The 22,227-nt window shown below is 35.4% G+C and overlaps 3 protein-coding genes and 1 non-coding gene across 6 annotated transcripts; 3 read left to right on the forward strand and 1 right to left on the reverse strand.

Moving 5' to 3' along the window:
• The first annotated feature begins 2,770 nt into the window (after positions 1-2,770).
• Positions 2,771-11,200, forward strand: LOC133679916 (PH, RCC1 and FYVE domains-containing protein 1-like). Of its 2 annotated transcripts, XM_062102652.1 has the most exons (9): positions 2,771-3,421; positions 4,481-4,567; positions 4,961-5,050; positions 5,843-5,923; positions 6,096-6,290; positions 6,377-8,509; positions 9,283-9,429; positions 9,832-10,202; positions 10,668-11,200. In XM_062102652.1, exons 1-9 carry the CDS (start codon positions 3,353-3,355, stop codon positions 10,798-10,800), a joined length of 3,306 nt encoding a protein of 1,101 aa, XP_061958636.1. In that variant the 5' UTR covers positions 2,771-3,352; the 3' UTR covers positions 10,801-11,200. The 2 variants fall into 2 exon arrangements, with proteins under 2 accessions (XP_061958636.1, XP_061958637.1); XM_062102653.1 differs by lacking the exons at positions 2,771-3,421; positions 4,481-4,567; positions 4,961-5,050; positions 5,843-5,923 and having other exon boundaries at positions 6,125-6,290; positions 6,377-6,479; positions 6,563-8,509.
• A 2,384-nt stretch (positions 11,201-13,584) lies between these two features.
• TRNAE-UUC (transfer RNA glutamic acid (anticodon UUC)) lies at positions 13,585-13,656 on the forward strand. The gene has a single exon. It is a non-coding gene; the product is annotated as a tRNA-Glu (tRNA).
• A 599-nt stretch (positions 13,657-14,255) lies between these two features.
• LOC133679501 (uncharacterized) lies at positions 14,256-17,499 on the forward strand. Its single transcript, XM_062102110.1, has 3 exons — positions 14,256-14,419; positions 16,066-16,103; positions 17,115-17,499. Exons 1-3 carry the CDS (start codon positions 14,347-14,349, stop codon positions 17,226-17,228), a joined length of 225 nt encoding a protein of 74 aa, XP_061958094.1. The 5' UTR covers positions 14,256-14,346; the 3' UTR covers positions 17,229-17,499.
• A 324-nt stretch (positions 17,500-17,823) lies between these two features.
• On the reverse strand, positions 17,824-19,988 carry LOC133679499 (protein PATRONUS 2-like). 2 transcript variants are annotated; one of them, XM_062102108.1, is made up of 6 exons: positions 19,774-19,988; positions 19,473-19,602; positions 19,110-19,376; positions 18,701-18,759; positions 18,243-18,458; positions 17,824-18,154 (listed from the first exon to the last, which is right to left on the reverse strand). In XM_062102108.1, the coding sequence occupies exons 2-5, from the start codon at positions 19,537-19,539 to the stop codon at positions 18,264-18,266; spliced, it is 588 nt and encodes a 195-aa protein (XP_061958092.1). In that variant the 5' UTR covers positions 19,540-19,602; positions 19,774-19,988; the 3' UTR covers positions 17,824-18,154; positions 18,243-18,263. The 2 variants fall into 2 exon arrangements, with proteins under 2 accessions (XP_061958092.1, XP_061958093.1); XM_062102109.1 differs by having other exon boundaries at positions 18,719-18,759; positions 19,774-19,986.
• Between the last annotated feature and the right edge of the window lie 2,239 nt (positions 19,989-22,227).

Below are 22,227 nucleotides of genomic sequence, written 5' to 3' on the forward strand. Positions count from 1 at the left end.
TGTCTCCTTTGTACCTCATGTTTTGGAAGTATATAAATTTACTCTAAAATTGTTTCAAGGACACATTTATTTTTATGTCACTGTTTCTTAAACCAAGCATATTTTTGTTTCCATTGTCTTCGTCTCTTGTGTCTTGGAACAATAATTAAACACTACCTAATAGATTGTACTAGATAAATGGCTTGTCACATAATTTTGTGCCAACATAAGAAAGAGTGTTAGTATAATATCAATGTTTTGAAAGGAACAAAAAAAATCTAAAATTCTGGTAACTGAAATAGGTTGCACGTGTTGTTAGAGCAGTGAGCATACAAAAATAAAAAATTATGCATCGAGCATTTCATGCTTACTCTCATGTAATTAATTTAATTTAATTAAAAAATATTTTTTTTAAAAAAAGTTAGATTTAACAAAGATTGAAAAAAAAAATCAACTTAACCTTTGTTAATTTCAAAACCACAAAAAAATCTCATGAAAAATGAATAAACAAAAATAACAAAATATTGGTGGATGAAACAAATAAAAAGAAGAAGAAGGAAGAATTGAAAAAACCAAGTAAGCTTGGGTGAACTTTATAAACCTGAATTAATCTCTCAAGTCTATAATCTGTTAAATCATTAACATGGACTAAACTAGGAACCTTAAGACCCACCAAATTAATTGCTGAATGGTGAAATTAATAAATTTAATTTAATTAGAAAAAATAAAATTCCTTTTAAAGAAGCTAAATTTAACAAAGACCTAAAAAACTCGAGGCATCCCTTGTTATTTGAAAAATAAAGATAAATCCACTAGAAAGTGAGTGAAAAGAATGTTGGAGGATGATATAAAAAAAATAGCTTAAATAAATAAATAAAACCAAGAAAGCCTGAGTGAACCTTGTAAAGTTGACTTAAACTCTTAAACCTGCAGTCTATTAAATTCTTGATTCAGGCTCAACCTAAAAGCTTAACATCTTAAAAATTAAATGTTGAATGGTGAAATCAATTCATTTAATTTAATTTCAAAATAAAATTCTTTTAGAAAAAATAAATTTAACAAAGTAAAAAAAAAAAAATCAAGGCAAACCATGTTGTTTTCAAAATGATTAAAAAATCTCATAGAAAGTGAAGAAAAAAATAACAAAATGCCAGAGGATGAAAAAAAAAAGAGAAAACTCATGTCAACTTCGTAAACCAAGGTTAATCTTTTAAACTCACAATCCGTTAAATTCAAGACTCATACTCAACTAAGAAGCTAAACAGTTGATTAATTGAATGTTAAATGATGAAATAAAAAAAATCAATTTAGAAAAATCTTGCAAGGAAAAAAATACAATAATAAAAAAAACAATAAATTTGATAGGGAAAAACTCAAGAATGATGAATTGAAAAAACCATATAAAATCAAATAAATAGTAGTCAAAAGAATGAGAACCAAATATAATAGATGAAAATATCTATTGGGGATGAAACTGAAAAAAATCCTTAACTTCATAAATTATTATAAATAAACAAAACTGCAATGAATAGAACAAGAATGAAATTTTGAGGACAACAAACTTCAAGGGTTAATTTGAATTTTTTCAAGGTTAGCATGAAAATCAAGTAGGGAAGAGGAAAAAAGAAAAGAAAAAAGCCATATGCACCACATCGATAATAATTACATCATATGTGCTGCCTGTACGTGGAGGAGATGTCGAGAAACTTCGATCGCCACCCTACAAGCAAGGTTTTGAGCATAGGATGACATCGCACGCGTCGTACGAACCCGCTAGATACTTTTCAAATGCATCCAGATCTTTTATTTATTTATTTATAAAATTATCATGATGCTTCTAATGATATTAAACAATTATCAAATAGCCAAATGTAAAAGATAAATTAAAGGTAAAGTTTTTTACATTCTAAGAGCAATGATGTAATTTAATTGTTTAAAAAGTAAGTCAAAGACTAAAAAAGCTCTCACCAAAATTTAATATATTTTTGATGTCAAGGATAATAAAATAATTATATGGCGTAAATAAAAATGCAAAAAAACAATCTAACCTCATTTTTTCGTGTAATAACTAATGGGTACTATACAAAAAGCCTCCCAGCCCTTAAAACAAAGCCAACTAATTTAACTATCTAGATGGTGACCCAGTGATAAGAGTTTGGGACCAAGAAGTTTACTTTCTTTGTGGTTTTAGGTTCGAGTTTTGTGGTTGTTTATATGATGACCACTGGAGGTTTATATGGTCATCAAGTTTAGGGCCCGTGAGATTAGTCGAGGTGCGAACAAACTAGTCCGGACACTCACGTTAAACTAAAAAAATAAAAAAGCCAACTGATTTTGCCAATCAAGGGCAAAATCATAGTTTCATCGTGTAATATATACAGCAAAATACTAATCTCTTTTAACTTTTGTTATAATTAGTTAAAAAGAAAAAAAGTTACAATTGCCGATGGGAAAATCTAGGTAAAAAACCAGTGAGGATTAATCAACATCCACTTTTCTGGTAAAGTGGAAGTAGACTAGTAGTTAATTAGCATTAATCGCAGTGAAAAACGGATAAAAAAGAAAAAAAAATGGATAATTCAAATTGACTGTTCATGTAAAATACTGCGTACTAGCAAGGCCTTCAGTACCCTTTCACCTTTTTTTTAGTCAATAGAATCCGAGTTTTCACTTTCTCAGACACCAAACAGACAACAAAAAGAAAAAGAAGATGAAAACAAGAACAGTAACTAATAGCATAACTAACATCAATTAGGGAAAAAAAAACTAAATGTCAAATTAAATTTGTGGGTTTATCCCAATCCACTTTTTTGCCATTTCTTTATTCTCTCTCTTCAGTCTTCCCTTGAGCTCCATAAAATAAAATAAAATAAAATAAAAGCACTCCTCCTCACTTGAGAGAGGAAAAAAAAGTAGCAAAAAGCTTTTGGTCTCTCTCTTGCACATAGAAACTTCAATAATCAGATGAATATATATATATATATATAATGCTTTCCTAAATTTTCCCTCACTTTCTCTCTCTATCCAAATAGACACTTAGTTTTATCTTCAAGCTCCAAAATCACTGGACTTCACTCTTTTTTCTCCTATTTTTTATCAGATTGGTTAAGTATTCACCCCATTTATTGTTATGAACTTCAAATTGAAGTTACTCTGAAGTGAAAGAATTTCTGTGAGTTTTGGACCTGATTGAGCTGGTGATTCAGCGAGTGAGTGATCTTGATGGTCGAGTTGAGTTGGCTGTGAGTGTGGATTTCTGTTGTTCTTAGGGTTTTCAATTGAATTGGATGGAAGGGTTTGGTTTTTTTGAAAATGGTTAATTTGAAATACTAGATTCTTTTTTTTTTTTTGGGTTTTTATTGTTGGGGATTTAATGTTAAGGGGTGATAGAATGGCTTCGGATCTTGGTAGAACTGGACCTGTTGAAAGAGACATCGAACAGGTATTTCTTCTAATTTCATTTTTTTTTGTGTTTATTTTTTATTTTTTTATTCTGTTATCGTTTAGTTGAGTTTATTTAGATGATTAAGGTGATTTATGAAAATTAATGGTTTCACAGAATTTTTCGTGGGATTAAGTGAAATGCTGATTGTATGTCGACAGTTTCTGGGTCATGGTTAGATAAGGCCTTGTTTGCTTTGTTATATGATTCTAAATGGCTTTGTCAGTGTTGAGGAGAGGGTTTAGAATCCGAATGGTTAAACAACTGTGGGCTGGAATGGTGGTTTTACTCTAGATTTTTCTGCAAAGAAATGCTTTGTTGTTGAGAACTTAATGAAAGGATGAAGGAGCAAGGTATTGGTGGTGGTGGAGTGAGTAGGAAATTAAGAAATGTATGGGTGTTGAAATTAGGACAGGGAGAAGTCAATGTAAATTATGACGACATTTATCAGAAGATAATTAGTTGACATTGAAGTGAAAAACTTGAATTTCTCATCTCCAGTCCAATCCTAGGTCCTCTTGTAATTTTTTCTTTTGGTATTATAGATGTGATCAGGTTAAGTGATGTGTGGAAATATATGTCCTAGGAGAGTAATCCAGGTTGGGTTCAAATCTGTTAATCATCTTTATTCAGGCAATAAAGGAAAACAAATAATTGATATCCTGAATTTATGCTGGTGCTTTTATATTGATTGAGAAGGCTGACTGGCTAGATTGAATCTCTTGCAAAATGAGTTACTACACTAAGACTTAGATTTGACATCTTCCCAGATGGTTAGCTGTGCTGTGCTTTTAGTCTCCTTTCTCTCTCTCTCTAAATTTTTGAAAGGATTGTGAAGTGCATTTTTGTCAGACATACTGTTCATTTTCACCCTCCAACCTTATTCAAATCTGTATGAATCTCTTCGGATTTTTTTTAGCCATTTGAATATGGCATTTACCATTTCACTTTCATTTAGCTCTCTGCTTAAGAATGTGCTGAACATACTTTCATTTAGCTTTCTGCTTAAGAATGTGCCGAACATGCATAAGTTAGGTTCTTGAATGATCTTTACAACAGGCCATCACAGCTTTAAAGAAAGGGGCTTACTTGCTCAAGTATGGAAGAAGGGGAAAGCCAAAGTTCTGTCCATTCCGTCTTTCCAATGTAAGTTTGGTCCAAATTTTTTTACTGATATTTGTCTCTTAATACATGCAACCCAACCCCCCCCCCCCCCCCCCCCCCCCCCCTCTCATTAACATCATTGCTTTAGTCTGACAATCAGCTCAACAAAAACTAAACCTCCATTATATTGTCCGTGCAAGAAATTTGTAATGTAAGTTAATTTATTTATGAGGTCGGCCCAGTTGGGCAGGGGATTAGTTTTTCTTGTAAGGTGCTGGTACATCTTTGTCTTCAACAATTTGATCTTTTTTTTTTCCTTTTTTTTTCATTTAGGGCGCACCCAGCATGTTCTGATGCATATTGGTCTTTGCCTTATTTTTTAATTAGATTCTTCCTACTAGAAATTCTAAATGGTTGAATGTGCATTGCTTTCAGGATGAGTCTGTTTTGATATGGTTCTCTGGGAAAGAGGAGAAACATCTCAGACTAAGTCATGTATCTAAAATCATATCTGGGCAGCGAACAGTAAGTTCTTGGTTTGAAATTATTGTGGTTTACTTAGATACTCTTCCTTGAATTTGATGTTATTTATAGACTGCAGCTACATGCAGGCTGCTTGTTATAATTTTTAGAGCTACCTGTGAATCTAATGTTGTTACTCCTGCTTCTCTCTCTTTTCTTCCTTCGAAACCCCTTTGATTTAATTAAAGCATTATTAGAATGTTTAGGGAACTTTCTAAATGCAATATTACTTGTTGTCAAGAACTTATCCTGGTTGGCATAGAGTTGGCTATGGTGCTCCAATAATAAACTTTTGCATCTTTAATCCACATAAACAAATGCTCACTCAGAGTAATTTTTTTTTCTAATTTTTCATTGAATTTGTCCATAAAACACCATTACCGAGTGCTGGTCCAAATAAAATGGAGTCCCACTAGGGTGATCTGCAAGTGGCCCCAACTTCCACTATATCTGCCTGAAATAACCTTGAGGTTAAGGCACGCGCTTCATGGTTCAGGATTCTTGCCATTGCACCAGAGAAGAAGCCCCATTTGCTATATTTTAAAAAACTAGTGGCCCCATTAAGTATTCTCCTTTCTAACTTTCTCCCCACTTGGTGCACCACAACCAGTCAGCTATGCTTTTCAACCAGGATCATCTGTTGCAGTATCATGACAATTCCTTCTTCAAATTTTATTCCCATGCAATTGTTTGTGTTAGAATAGTTTGTTTCCAAATTTCATATGTGCCATCATGAATCCACAAAAGAATTCCTCCTTATGTTTTGTACTGATTAACATGGTCCAATTTTTCCAGCCAATCTTTCAAAGGTATCCACGCCCTGAGAAGGAGTATCAGTCGTTTTCTCTTATTTATAATGACAGATCACTGGATTTGGTAAGAATTTGTTTGCTGTAGTCATTCTCTTCTATTTATGAGTTAATTTCTACTCCTATTTATCCATTTGATTGTTTCCATGACTTACGTGTCATGACAGGTAGGAACAGTTTTAAACAGCTTTTTAGTTTTGAATTTATTGTAAATCTGATGACGTGATCTTTCTTACCAGATTTGCAAGGATAAAGACGAAGCTGAGGTATGGTTTAGTGGTTTAAAAGCATTAATTTCACGCAGTCATCACCAAAAATGGAGAACGGAATCAAGGAGTGATGGAATTCCATCTGAGGCAAACAGCCCTAGGACTTATACTCGCAGAAGCTCCCCTCTGAATTCTCCATTTGGTAGTAATGACGGTTCGCAGAAGGTACACTTCTCTACTTTACATCTTCCCCGTGCACACCCACCTTCAATTTGTTGATGATGCAAGGGATTTTCTTTACCTTCATTCAGGATGCGGATCACCATCGCCTTAATAGTCCATATGAAAGTCCCCCCAAGAATGGTTTGGATAAAGCATTTTCTGATGTGGTATTATATGCTGTTCCCCCAAAAGGTTTTTTCCCTTCAGACTCTGCTAGTGGTTCAGTACATTCTTTATCATCTGGAGGCTCAGACAGTGTACATGGTCATATGAAGGCAATGGCAGTGGATGCTTTTAGAGTTAGCCTATCAAGTGCTGTTAGCTCATTGAGTCAAGGTTCTGGTCATGATGATGGTGGTGCGTTGGGGGATGTTTTCATTTGGGGTGAAGGAACGGGGGATGGTGTGCTAGGCGGTGGAACTCATAGAGCTGGAAGTTATTTTGGTGTAAAAATGGATTCTTTGTTTCCTAAAGCTCTGGAATCTGCAGTTGTACTTGATGTCCAGAACATTGCCTGTGGTGGACAACATGCAGCCTTAGTGACCAAGCAGGGAGAGATTTTCTCCTGGGGTGAGGAATCTGGGGGCAGGCTTGGGCATGGTGTAGATTCTGATGTTATGCATCCCAAACTTATCGATGCCCTCAGTAATACAAATATTGAGCTTGTAGCATGTGGGGAGTACCACACATGTGCTGTAACACTTTCTGGTGATCTGTACACATGGGGTGATGGAACTTATAATTTTGGTCTTTTAGGACATGGAAACGAGGTAAGTCACTGGGTTCCAAAAAGAGTGAATGGACCCTTGGAAGGCATACATGTCTCTTCCATCTCTTGTGGACCCTGGCATACTGCAGTGGTGACCTCTGCTGGGCAACTATTCACTTTCGGTGATGGCACATTTGGTGTTCTGGGTCATGGAGATCGAAAAAGCATTTCATTACCAAAGGAAGTGGAATCGCTCAAGGGGCTCCGCACTGTCCAAGCTGCCTGTGGTGTTTGGCATACTGCTGCAGTCATAGAAGTTATGGTTGGAAATTCAAGTTCCAGCAATTGCTCTTCAGGGAAACTGTTTACCTGGGGAGATGGAGATAAAGGTCAACTTGGGCATGGTGACAAGGAAGCAAAGTTGGTTCCTACATGTGTTGCTGCTCTTGTTGAACCCAATTTTTGCCAAGTTGCATGTGGACATAGTCTGACAGTTGCACGAACCACCTCTGGCCATGTGTATACAATGGGCAGTCCTGTTTATGGTCAGTTGGGCAATCCACTAGCTGATGGAAAGCTCCCAACTCGTGTTGAAGGAAAACTCTCCAAGAGTTTTGTTGAGGAAATTGCTTGTGGGGCTTATCATGTTGCAGTCTTAACTTCAAAAACTGAAGTTTACACCTGGGGCAAGGGAGCAAATGGAAGACTAGGTCACGGAGATACAGATGATAGAAATTCCCCATCATTGGTGGAGGCCCTGAAAGACAAACAAGTAAAAAGTATTGCTTGTGGTACTAGTTTTACTGCAGCTATCTGCCTTCATAAGTGGGTCTCTGGTGTTGATCAGTCTATGTGTTCTGGCTGCCGCCTACCATTTAACTTCAAAAGGAAGCGGCATAATTGTTATAATTGTGGACTAGTTTATTGCCATTCATGCAGCAGCAAGAAGTCTCTCAAGGCTTCAATGGCACCAAATCCAAACAAAGCTTACCGTGTTTGTGATAATTGCTATAACAAACTAAGAAAAGCAATTGAGACTGATGCTTCTTCTCAATCTTCTGTGAGTAGGAGAGGCAGTGTCAATCAAGGGCCGAGTGAGTTTATTGATAAAGATGAGAAGTTGGACTTCAGGTCTCGTGCACAACTAGCTAGATTTTCATCAATGGAATCCTTGAAGCAAGCAGAAAGCCGATCTAAGAGAAACAAAAAACTTGAATTCAATAGCAGCAGGGTGTCACCTGTTCCAAATGGAGGCTCCCAGTGGGGAGCGCTTAATATTTCTAAATCTTTTAATCCTATGTTTGGTTCATCAAAGAAGTTTTTTTCTGCTTCTGTTCCTGGATCAAGAATTGTTTCTCGAGCAACATCACCAATATCTAGACGACCTAGCCCCCCTCGATCAACAACGCCGACCCCAACTCTGGGTGGACTTACCTCACCAAAAATTGTTGTGGATGATGCTAAAAGGAAAAATGAGTGCCTTAACCAAGAGGTTATTAAATTAAGAGCACAGGTATGTACTTTCGTTCCTTTCAATCACATATCCATGTAATTTAGTTAATCACTAGGACTTTTCTTCTATTTTTCCTTCGAAATTTGTTGAAGCATTCTGAAAGTGTATGAAAGGACATATGACAAAGTGCACTAGTTTCAGTATAACCTTTTTATTTATGGTTTGTGCTAACCATATGTACTAGATACTGTTTGAAAACACAAAGGACTGCGTGTTTCAGTTTTATATATTTCTCAATAGCTGATAATCATCAAAATGGCACAACTTTTTTAGTTAAGCATACTCTGTTTACTGCATTCATTTTCTGCCCGGCTCTGTATTGCTGAACCTCAAATCTTCATCCAACTTTATGCCATTGTGTAGTGAATAACTTGGCTATGTGTTCTTTATCACTGGTGAAGGCCAAGAAAGACAAACAAGTAACATGAAATGCTAGTGGTTTTAATTTCACCGCAGCTACCTGCCTGTATAAGTGATCTCTGATGCCGGTCAATCTGTTTCTGGAAGCTACCTGCCATTTGATTTCAAAAGGAAACGTAGTATATAATTGCAGACTAGTTTATGGTCATTCATACGACAGGCATGACAGGGATTGACTTGGTTGTTTCTGTTGTGACTAGACTATCAACCGTTAAAATTTAACATCCTAATTATGATATTTTGGCATTTCAGCCTAAGAGCACCGAAGATTAAAACCTCTGGTATTTCAGTGTTTTCATTTGCTTGGTTGTTTTGCTTGCTCGTTATTATTCCTTATCGAATTGGTCTCTCAGGTGGAAAGTCTTACTCGAAAAGCCCAGCTTCAAGAAGTTGAGCTGGAAAGAACAACCATGCAGCTGAAGGAAGCAATAGCCATCGCAGGAGAAGAGACTGCTAAATGCAAAGCAGCAAAAGAAGTGATCAAGTCTCTTACTGCACAAGTAAGATGGATTTCATCTTCATCAGTATGATTGACTATGGATTGCTTAAACATACCTAGATTTTCTTTTACTTGGTTTATGCTCTCTTTGTTCGTTTTTAATCGGGTTTTCTCATTTCCTAGTTGTAGAAATTAACCGTTCTTTATAGGAGCTCGTGGAATGCAACTTTGAACTCGTGAAAATGCAGATAAATGCTGTTTTGAAAATATCGATTTGAAAATTGAATACTTGCATGCTTTGCTTTATCATAACTAGCATGAAAACAATTGTCTATTGTACTTGCAACAAGAAGCAGTTTAACAATGCTCAGTTGGATAGTCGCCAATCATGCCTGCTTGTAGCAACTTTATGTTAATGATGCATCTTTTGCTGATGATTAATTTTGTTTTATGTGCTTAATAGTTAAAAGACATGGCTGAAAGACTACCTGTGGGAATGGGCCGAAGCATCAAATCACCTTTGTTTACTTCATTTGGATCCAGTCCTACTTCCAATGATGTTTCTACTATTGACCGTTTGAATGGTCAAATCACATGCGAAGAACCAGACACAAATGGATTGCATAACCAGTTGCTTTTGAATGGTTCAAGCATCACCAGCAACCGCATTGCAGGTCACAACAAACAAGGCCATTTGGAAGCAACAACAAAAAATGGAAGCAGAACCAAAGAAGGACATGAAGCTGAATGGGTTGAGCAAGATGAGCCCGGTGTATATATAACACTCACCTCTCAACCTGGAGGTATCAAGGATCTTAAGCGAGTGCGCTTCAGGTGCGTTGTTCTCAGGCCAGGTTGGCTATCCAAATCTTACCCAAATGTCTCTGATCAATTAGATTGTATAGTCAGTGGCTACATGCCCAGGCTCACACTTCTAATAGCATATTGCCCATTTGTCTCTATTACATTCTAACTTGCCATAAAGCAGGTTCTTGTTTTAGTGCGGTTGCTTAATTCAGCTTCCGCCTTCAACTTGAAAACAACTTTGATAGCAGTCTCATCCCACAATTGAGTTGTGATGGAAAGACATTAGACAAGTTTTGGTCCTATCAACCTTGCATTCTTTTCTTGCATATGCCATGGAACAAATCTGGAGGTCCCTTCATGTTTTTTTTTTGATAAAAATCATAACCATACAGTTTCCCGGTAATTTGTGACATCTTAATTGAGTTCTAGAAATGAATTCGATCATGGTTCCAGTGGTGCAGTTTTAAATTTTGATCAAATTTATAAATGCAGTCGAAAGCGGTTCAGTGAGAAACAAGCAGAACAATGGTGGGCAGAAAATAGGGCAAGGGTATATGAACAGTACAATGTGCGTATGATTGACAAGTCAAGTGTTGGTGTTGGGAGTGAGGATTTGACTCATTAGCATGCACAAACAATCTCTGTAGATGAAACCCAGATTGTTTTCCAGTTCTGCACTTCACTTAAAGGATGGGCATCTCCACGCTAATTAGATCTGTCTTCCATCCTTCTAATGAGTTTAGAAAAGCAAGCAGCAAGTATTGGTGTCAGAGGGAGCTCTTGAAAAGTTTATTTCTGTCTTTTTTTTTAGTCCTTTTCCACTGTGTTTTGAATTTTTTCATGTTTCCAATTGTTTCCCTATATGTACGTTGTTTGGGGAGTTGACGTTGAGAAATGTAAATTCTTAGTAGGTTGCTGCTCATGTTTAAGAAAAAAAGCAGATGCCATGTAAATTCATAAGAGAACGTACTACAGAAATTTTCTTTCAACTGGTTCATGAATTCAGCTCAGGTTTGTTGCTAGTAGATGCCATGCACATTCATATTTGAATGTCTCTTCAGATTTGTCTTATTTTAGTTCAAGTTTCTAAGAATCTAAGATCATGATTTATTGCAAGTCTCAAGTATATCACTAATGAAATTGATGAAACTCTTTGCAATTCATCCTAAATTTGAGTTTGAGCTTCTGGGCACGCTTATCCTTTTTGTTATTAAACTTTGTTACCCACTCTTCAGTTTTATCCAAGAAAGGTCCGTCCGATGACCACCAATCATCCCTCGAAATTGCCGTTAGCCATCCTTACTGGCAATAAATGGAGATCTTCGCGGACCTTTCCATCTTTCTATTCTAATGCAAGAAAACTAGAATTTCCATGTTCATTCCAGAAAAGATGTGTAATAACACGCTCCGTAAGAGGATTGTGAGTTGCATCTGTATTCTGCACTGTCAATTGAGGTAAAAAAAAGTGACCCAGAAAAGAAAAGGGATTGAGTGCTTCATTAAAATGCAGGCTTACATAGCAACCGTATGGTGCTCTTATATACGAATGGTCAGGATCTTACAGGCGAGGATTTGTTGCCATTAAGTTTTACCCAAATCTAACCCGAACCCAAAAAAAAGATCTAAAAATTTCATACCCTACGAGTTAGTCGGTATTAGTATACGTTATCATCCCTACTTTTAATCACAAAAATAGCTTTTACACTAGAGCTGTAGAGCATCATTATTCTATATCCCAACACTTCTGTTTTTCTTTCTTTATTTAATCACAAAAATAGCTTTTACACTAGACTTTTGAGCATCATTATTCTATATCCCAACACTTCTGTTTTTCTTTCTTTAAAAATAAAAATAAAAAACTAGGATTCGAAAGAGAAAGACAATAGAACGCAGTAATGTTAATTTTGGATGATATTTTTAAGAGAGGAGATGTTACCTCAGAACTTTCAATTTCTAAGGTGGTATGGGTCTGCTAAGGTGCTTGTGAGAGACATTGAATACAGCAAGGAAATTAAGTTGCACCGGCCATTCGTTTAGGAATCCCTCCTGGGAGATTGTTTCGAGAAAGGTCCAATGATTCGAGCTGTGGAATGCCTCCTTCAAATTTGTTGAATGAAAGATCAATGGCCATGAAGAAATCTAAGATATTGCCAAACTCTTGTTCTGTACCTTTGTTTGTTGTTGAGATCTTGTACGTATATGCTGATTGATTTGCTTCTGCTGTCTTCGTTTCTATGCAATTGAACGATGTAGTGAGTTGGCAACTGACCAGAAAAATTATTTCGAGAAAGGTTAATGATGTGCAACTTCTGAAACTCAACTCTGTTTCGTCAAACTTCAGTATTATCACGCCATGGAACTGGTTACATCTCGAGAGGAGAACCTTGAGATTCGGAAGTGCTCTTAACCAGGAAGGAAAAACATCATTGATCCGATTGTTTCCAAGATCTTTAAACTTTACCCGTTGTTATCGTATAATAATTATAAAAACAGATTTGAAATGTTTATTGTACCTATCATTATATTATTCTTTTCTCTTCGTAATACATCCCCGATAAAATTATCAAAATATAATTATTTTTTTATTTTTTTTATCAATTCAAAAGTCTAGACTAATGAGTTATATATCCATCTTACATGTAAACACCTCTCTTTTCTCATTACTTTTCAACATGAGATAGTTTTTCTCTCGTATATACACCTCACAAATCTCCTCTTATATATAAATGTCTGGAATATTTGAACATAATATCCAGAACCTGGAGCTTAGCTCCCATGCTCACTGATCATGAGAACCCGACAGAGTGATGACAGCCCACCCACAATTATCACTCATCCAAAACCAAACCCTTACCTCTGATACCAGTTTGTTAGGGAGTTGTATAGGTTCGGGAAGATGCATTTGCCTCCATGTTTATACTGGCCTGCAAGCACAGAAGCTCACATAGAAAGATAGAAACCACCTGTAATCCAAAAAAGCCAGCACTGATATATAAAATCAACCTTCTATATAATTATTAATTAGAAAGATACTAGCATTGATATATATATATATATACACACACGTTAATCTCGATTTTTCATGATATATCTCATTTATGCATATCATAAAAGTACTTTAAAAATAAACTACAATAATTTCTCACTATCAGTAAAGATACTCAAGTATAGAAGTTTCAAAATGTTCATTACAAAGCTCCCTTGTTTTTTTAATCATGACAACCCTTTCTTACTAAATAATTATTGATATTAAATAGCATAAATCCTAATTGCTTGGATAGTGAAAAACCTTTGTTCTTAAGGATATAGTTGATAACTAGCTGGTAAGAATGGCAAATGCATAGGTGGTGTTCTCAATTCAACGTAATAAGATGGTATATATTAATAAATGTGGAGAACCTTCAACAAGTCCGTTGTCGTCCAGCGGTTAGGATATCTGGCTTTCACCCAGGAGACCCGGGTTCGATTCCCGGCAACGGAACTTTTATTTTGAGAAATTTGAAGGAGGGTAGTGTTTTTTTAATAATTAATCAATTTGTTTTCTCTCTTTTTTTACTCTTCACTTGTCATTTTATTTTTACATCATGTTTCTTTTTATTTTGTATCACATTATTAGCATGATCAAACCATACAATATATAAAATCTTTCTGTCTTTCTACTCTATATCATCTATAAATTCAAATTTTACTTTATTTATAAGATTAAAGCAATTCAAAACAATCAAATTCATAAATAATTGATATATATGTAAATTGATAAATAATTTATATCCAGCAAGATTTTTTATATTAAAGTTTTAAAGAGGTATCTTCTAAAGAAACAAATATGTAAGAGGAGGTGTTATGAATGTATTATTAAATAGATATGTATAGATTTATTATTCATATATTTCTGTAACCTATAAATAAAAAATCATTTTAACATGCTGGAATAAAGATCTTTTATCTTCTCATTGTATTTGATTTTTTTCTTTATTTACTTTTTAGCTCCTTCTATTAATTTTATGTTGAAAAAATATTATTTAATAGCTGAATAATATAGTACGATCACATGATTAAAAAAAAAACATATATATACATAGTCACCACTGAATACAGTCATTTACAGACCTCAAGAAGGTTTCACTATCAGTCAAATACTTGCATAAACAAGAACTCTCGCAATCCTGAAATGGGGAGGGATAGTTGTCTGGCTCGTGTAACAGCTGGCGTTGCGGTTGGAGGTGCTATTGGTGGCGCCGTAGGTAAGTTCTCACATCATAAACCCTAAAACATATTCTTGTTCTGGTTTTGATTAATATAAGTTTTTCTTGTTATCGGCATATTGTTTCTTCTGGGAACTTTAATGCCCCTAATTTGTTGTTATTTTCAATCTCTAAAGTCTACCTTTATATCTTATCAAACAAACACACAAAACCCGTGAAGCCAATTGAATTAAATTAAGGGATCGCTAGGGATTATTCTCTGTTAAATTTTTTAAATTTTGGACTACCATCTGTATTATTGCTTGATTTTGGGAAGGAGTATTGAGGGACTGTTTCCTGATAATGTTTGCAAAAGTTGATTTTAATGTCAATTGTTTCACTACTCTCTGGAATGTTTTAGTGAAAGAAATCCTGCATCAGAAGATGTAGACTGGTTTTAGGTGTACTCTAAAGGGCATGATTTTAATGAAAAGACTGGTTTTAACACACTGAGAGCTGCGATCGAGAGGACTTGTGATTTCGGGAGATGTGCAGATGAGTTTTTGTTACAAGATGGTATTGGATGGAAGTCATGGGATAGTTTGCAAAATGGGGACGCCCTTGATGATATTCCCAGCTGCCTAATAGTGGTGGCTTTCTGGATTCTAAACTGATAGGCTCCCGTGTTATTCAATTGAAGCTTGACAAGTGTAACTAAAATAGCATGGTTAATTTTTGTTGGCTTTGCCCGTGCAAAGTCTCTAGAAGTGCTTGTGACTTGGAATGGGGAGGAGACAGCAATAGCCTAACCAACACAGGCTAGAAAGAAGTAAGAATGGAGTTGGAACAAGGATGGTTTAAACTAAAAGGCTATAAGAACCTCAAGTTTTGATACATACTGTAGAATTTCACCAAAAGTTCCCTTTAGCTCATGTTCACAACCTATCTATACTAGGGAGATTCTTTGTCACTGAGACAACTTTGCTATTAAGTAAAGGTGACTACTTAGTCATCAAGCAAAAACAAATATAATAAATAATCTAAGATGCTGCATAATAATATATTAGCAAGCTCCTGCACTAGCTTGTTCTGAAGGAACTGGAAGAAATAAATCTAGACTAGAGTTGGTTGAAGAGAACTGTGACTAAAGTCTGTTAATTATACCCTGGAAAGAATCATAAGGAAGCAACAAGTCCATACTGAACTTAAGAAGATAATCGAGAGAAATAAAACAGCTAGATTGTAGCTTAAGTTTTAAATTTCTATTTCTAGGGATGCTTGTAGCAAACAATTCAGTGTAAACATTATATACTGTAACTATAAGGTTATTGTGGTGTGACCTGCCTGCTGAGGGCAGAAACATGTTCTAGAAAGATGAAAAACGTTGTGGAAAAGCTTTAGTTCACTGGTGCAAGTTAAAAGTGTGCACTTGCATGCTTTACATTATGGAACTTTAACTATCTTGGTGTTTACTTTTTTCACGCCATTATCATCATCATTATACCTTTGGAATTCCCCCTTAAGACATGACCATTGATTTCCTTGTGGATATGCTGAAAAGAAATATATTAAATAGTGGACAATCTTAATAAGATAGTTTCAATTCATACAGATTCTGTCCTATATAATTATACTTTTGGTTCACTGTTGAAACTATAGTTTGGTTTGCTTCAACTATCCATCTGATATATGTAATTTCTGTGCAGGTGCTGTTTATGGAACATATGAGGCAGTCAGGTATAAGGTAGATCGTCTGACCTGATACCAAAATTCACACTTTAAGTGTTGAGACCCTGTTAAATATGTGTTTTTGACCATTCATTTTTTCTTTAATGAAATAGAAATTATGTACCCTGATGCTGTCCTTTTCTTTTAAATATAATCTGAGTGGATGAGACTTTTTATGTTACTTAGATAGTATTTGAGAGTGGTAATGGTTGTCTTATAAAGTTCTTTTTGCTCGGAAATATATAAAAATGATATTTTGTTACTTTTTAAAAATTATTTTTGACATAAAAACATCAAAACGATTTAAAAACACGCAAAAAAAAATTAATTTCTAGCAAAAAAATCTTTTTTTCAAAAAATCATGAAATGTGATTTCAACCGCAAAAACAAATAGCCTTTTAATGTGTTTGCATATTATGTATGCTAACTTAAATTAGATTTTTTAAGTATACTTGTACAATTAGAAAGAGATGGAACATCAACTTGAAACTTGAATTTTATGACCATGGCTTCCCTTAAGTCCATGTTTCCTTGTGTGTATGTTCCTTTTCTCTACTTGCCATAAAATATGAATTAAAACAGAAAGTCAGAAACAGCCAAAAGACAGTGGTGTGCACTGGATTTTGTGACCCTCATTTTGCTGTTTCAGCCGGGTTAGAGGTTTAAATCAGCCCTGAGATGCTTAGAAAGATCCGTTGCCTGGTGCCTTCACTGGTGCTGGGTGTCCTTTGCGTTCTGGGGTAGACTTTGTGAAACCTACAGTTCTCAAAGGTCGTCGATAGTCACTAGTGGTGTCATTCGGTCCTGGTTGCCTTAAAAAAGATTCCCCACTGCCCAGTTAGTGAACAATCCGTGTTATCTGCCAATTCTTTAGATTAAAATACTCTTTGATTTATTTGTTTATTTGTGCAGATCATCTTGTTTTAGATATGCTGTATTAAGGGAATTTAAATGTAAAACAATTTGTTTTTCTTTGCATTCCTACATAAGTGTTCATTAGTTAATTATTTAGTTTGGAAAAATGCAGGTGCCAGGACTTTTGAAGATCAGATACATTGGACAAACCACACTTGGCAGTGCAGCCATTTTCGGTCTCTTCCTGGGTGCCGGGAGCTTGATACATTGTGGGAAGTCATATTGATTTGTTGAACTAAGAGCATGAAGAAATTCACTTCGTTCTTGTCACAAGGATATGTGGTTCAACTTCGTTTACCTTTGAGCTGAAGGATACAACTTGTGGTGGCGAGTAGTTCTCTCTTTCAACATAAAATTTCCCATATGATGTTTGGGGTTTCAGAAGCAGCTTAACAAGTAGTCTTGTGAAATTTCTTGGACTTTCATAGGTTTCTGACACCTTGATGGTTGCTTCGTTTATTTATTTTTTATGGAAACTGTTGAGCTACGATTACGAATTCCGTGACCTCAATGTGCTACTTAATGGGTGCTCAACTCAAAGGCCCCAAGAGATTAGCCAAAAGCATAACTGAACAACAAACTGGCGCGCACTTGCTCTAGATGATAAAACAGAGACTGATCATTTTATATAGTGAATGCAAAGGCAAATGCGAGGTATTTTTTTCTTTTTTGTTTGATGGTGAAAAGACTTTCGGACCAGTTCATGGATCGAGATTGAAGCTCTCCTCAAGTGATCTTAAAAAGCGCACTCGATCTAGTATATTTATAAAAATCTAATAATTCTTCTAGAAATTTATCCCAAGATTTGAGCCAAGAAAACAAAAAAGAAAGCAAACCTTCTTATCGTTAGATCGACCCTCTTTAGGGTTAAATGTGCGATATTATATACTTGGAAAGTATAGCAAGCACCGAATGTACTAAGCAAACATAAACAGGAAAAAATTGATCCACGTCCATATAAGAAGTAGATTTCATCAAGGGACGAGGAGGGCTGAAGTAAAACAGATTGCATTTGCATAGTCCTGGCAATCAAAAATGTCAAGTACTTAATCATTAGTCCAGTTTGAAGTCTTTGTTATTGAACGGATACTACAGCCACCAACCGAGACCGACTCTGGTTACCATTGTCGCTTGCAGAAAAGAACCAAACAGCTATCATGGAGAAAAAAAACACAGATCATTAATCTGTACCAAGAAACGGTTGAAAACAGTAATTCTAGATTAAATCTCGAGGACATACCAGGGAGGAAATAAGTCACTTTCAAACATCACTTTCTGGCCTCAGCACATATTCAACAGCTTCAAATTGCCATGAAAAAGGAGAGCATGGTGGAGAGTCCCAGTGAATAGGAGAGCATGGAGGAGAGTGCCACTGAGTTGAAGACTCAAACCAATCAGAAAACACAGGTATGGCCAATTCTTTCGGTTCCGGATAGAAGCAGCTACCAGGATCAGTCTACAGGATAGGAAAAAAAAAAACATATCAGCAAAAAATACAAAACGCTGATCTTGATGAGGCAACTATGCAGAACAGGTCCGATTCGATCAATTCTCTGAGAAAGAATAGACAATCTTAACAGTTCACCGATATTTAGCTCGATACAACACGTGTAACATCGTCAACATTGAATGATCATATATTGATCTTTGTAAAAGTAAAACCATTTCTAGATCTTATATGAGGGCAATCAACTTAACATGAAGAACAGCCTTCACCTGCTTAACCTCGGGATTTTCAGCAGTAGATGATACTGAATCTGCAGACAAACAAAAAAAAGTTTAGAAACAAAAACCGGGATAAATCTCAAATCAACTACAGTTGAAGAGTATGGCTTTAAAATAAAATAGACATATAACTGAGTCAGTTTACTAAGAAAAAACCACTCAATGCTTTTAACCACATAAAATTGATGAACACATTTAACCAACGACCTTGAATACTATAGAATAACCATTATATTCAAAAAGGGGAAATAAATATAGAAACTACAAGCATAGAACTTTCGCACTATGTTTTTTTTTGGTGGGAAGAACTTTCACACGGTTGAAAACTGAAATGAAATTGAGCAAATGTTCATGATGATTGTGCATATCGTAATATAGTTACCATGCCCAGGAAGGACCAAGTCCAGGAAAGAAGAAATCGATGTAGCCTCTTTTTCCTCAATGCATTTACTGTGATCATGCAAAAATCTTTCCTCGGCTACATTATTGATCTCTTCCTTTTGCACATTCTTTTTCCGAGAAGATGTTTCTTGACGAACAACTGCTTTGTTTGTAATATCATTGAGCGCCTTTCGATTTCCCAACGCAAATCCTCCACTTTTTTTCGTCGCTGTTTTAGATTGCTTAACACTTCCATCAAAACCAGCCTCTACAAAAAGAAGAAAAAAAAGAAAATTATTCCTCAACCTAGGATACAAAAATCATACAAGTTCTAATGTAATAACAAAAAACATCCGAGGAATACTTTTGCGACTGACACCCAAATTCTCATCCTGGATTATCAGGGGCGTCTGTGTTGCACGGGTAGCCATTGCCCTTGTCTTTCTTTTTCTTCCAAATGCCCAAGTGAGGTCACAAAATCAAGATACCAGTTTCTGCATTCCAATATTCTCATTAAAAAAAAAATTGAAATTAAACTTTCGAGAAAGCAAGAACATATATTTATGCCGTGAAATCCACAACAATTATGGAAATCAAGGAAATAAGCCATAAAGAAAAACAGAACCCATGAATGCCCATCAAGTAATTTTTAAGTATAATAGTACCTTTAATGCGAATCGGTAGAAATTAGCCTCTAAAGTGCAGGTTGAAAAGAAAGTTGGCGCTGTCTTGAGAGTTTGAATTGGAATGGGGGAAATTCTGGTTCCTATGGGGTCTGTTTGGGAAGGGGATTTACTAGTGTTGTTGTTTGGGGTTAAGTGCTTCTGCTCCTCGGTTCAGGATACCCTACCTTTTACTTACCATGTGATCCGTTCTCCACCCATTTTTCCAATTGAATGATGCTATTTATCTGAAATGAGATTTTATTTATTTATTTTAAATATCAATCTTTTCATTGTTGATGTTAAGTGGATCCCTTATTTCTCAACCTAATTTATAATTAATACTATTAAAAAACTCATTCATGAACCTTATGATAATAACATCATTCCTTCTTATTTTAAAACCATTTAATAATACACACACATTCAATACTTGAATTGTTTTTCTAAAGCCAGCCAACTAGGGCTGAGCATTTCCGGTTCGGTCAGGTTTTAAACCAAAATAAACAACCAAACCGAATTTATTTATTTTTAATTTTTTAAACCGAACCGAACCGAAAACCGGTTCAAACCGATTAATTTCGGTTCGGTTCGATTTTTTTCCCTTCCAAACCGGTTCAAACCCAATGGTCCTCTCTGCTTCTCCTACAACCTTGACCGCAACAACGTTCAACTACACATAGCGTTGATTGTTCGAGGGAAAGTTCATCCATTTCATTATAATTAATCAAATGGCAGGGGGTTGTAGAAATCCACGGATTTGAAAAACAAAAGAAAAGGAATGGATCTACTATTCCAATTCCATTTGTGGCACAGACTCAACAAGAAAATTAAAACCCAAAGGAACCAAATCCACAAGGGAGGGGAGGAAAATCAAAGGCAGAGGGTAAAGTGAGAAAGATGCAGAGAAGGGAGGAATGGATCTACTATTCCAATTCCATTTGTGGCACAGACTCAACAAGAAAATTAAAACCCAAAGGAACCAAATCCATAAGGGAGGGGAGGAAAATCAAAGGCAAAGGGTAAAGTGAGAAGGATGCAGAGAAGGGAGAGGGTGGGGGGGGGTGAAGTGAGAGGGAGAGGGGGGGGGGGCGGCTAGGGTTAGGAAATGTTTGTATTTATAGTTAGTTTTTTTTTTAAATGCTGGTTAATTGAACCGGTTCGGTTCGGTTCGATTCAATCGGTTTCAGACTTTAGAAACCGAACCGAACCGGAATTTTTTTGTGATTTTTTAATCGGTTAATTCGGGTTTTTTTTCGGTTCGGTTTTTTCGGTTATTTTTTTTCGGTTTTCTCGGTTTAATCGGTTTATCGATTTTTTTGCTCACCCCTACAACCAACATTTGATTGGTGGCCTTTAAATTGTTATAATTAGAATAGAAATAAGAGAGATTGTACTTTTAAATTGGTTTTATATATATATATATACACACACACACACACTCGCTCGCGCGCAACAATTTCAAGTATTGGACAAAGAAATCGTTTGGAAACGCGGTATAAACCGTGTTTCCAAAAAAATCAATTTTTTTTGTTAAAATTTAATATAGTTTGTATGTTTTGGATCGTTTTGATGTGCTGATATCAAAAATAATTTTTTTTTTAAAAAAAAAAAATCATTGGCATGCATTTCAGCACGAAAAGTTATTTGAAAAGCAACCGCTACCACACTGCCAAACATACTAAAAATAAACGTAATCATGTTTATTAAAACACATCATTTTATTTTATTTATCAAAATTTCAGCAAAATTTCTTATAAAAAAATATCAAGCTATTGATAATAACTTGTTACACATTTAATTCACATTTTCCTTTCAAAATTCAATCATCTTGGATCTTAACCCCAATACTTATTATTTCACCTAAATTCTCAAAAAAATATCTGTAAACAATTATGCATCCTAAGGAAATTATAAATCAAACATTCATGTATAAAATTATAAAAACATCTTAATTTTAAAGGCTTGTTTACATTCATGCATCAAAAACAAAGGTCTAGTATAGTACACTTTCACATAACTACTAATAATAATTGCGGTTAAATTAATGAGCCGATAGAAATAGCAGCTATACTAAACATGAATAGAGTACTGTTATCATCATAATGTTAGAAAGCATTGATTAAGTCATGCTTTTCAAAAAAATAAAAATTTGGAAACTTAATCTTATGTTTTCGTAGTTTGTCATCACCGGTGAAGAAATGATGATTTTGGAAACTTCTCTAAATTAAAGCTCCGTGGAGGTCTATGTTCTTTCGGCCATGTCTCTCAATCAGCGATGGGATGGGATGGAATTAACAACCTGGTGAGCTCAGACCAACGCAAGTCTGCAACCCTCGCTACCAACGGAGAACTTGCCTTGTCGTTACTGCATCAGCAATACACTAAAACTATAAAGATGAGCAAAAGGTACGACAGATAGCTACTATCCACATCTCTGTTGTCCACTCCAAGCAA

The sequence above is a fragment of the Populus nigra genome, chromosome 19 (genome assembly GCF_951802175.1).
Source record: "Populus nigra chromosome 19, ddPopNigr1.1, whole genome shotgun sequence".
Taxonomy (NCBI): domain Eukaryota; kingdom Viridiplantae; phylum Streptophyta; class Magnoliopsida; order Malpighiales; family Salicaceae; genus Populus; species Populus nigra.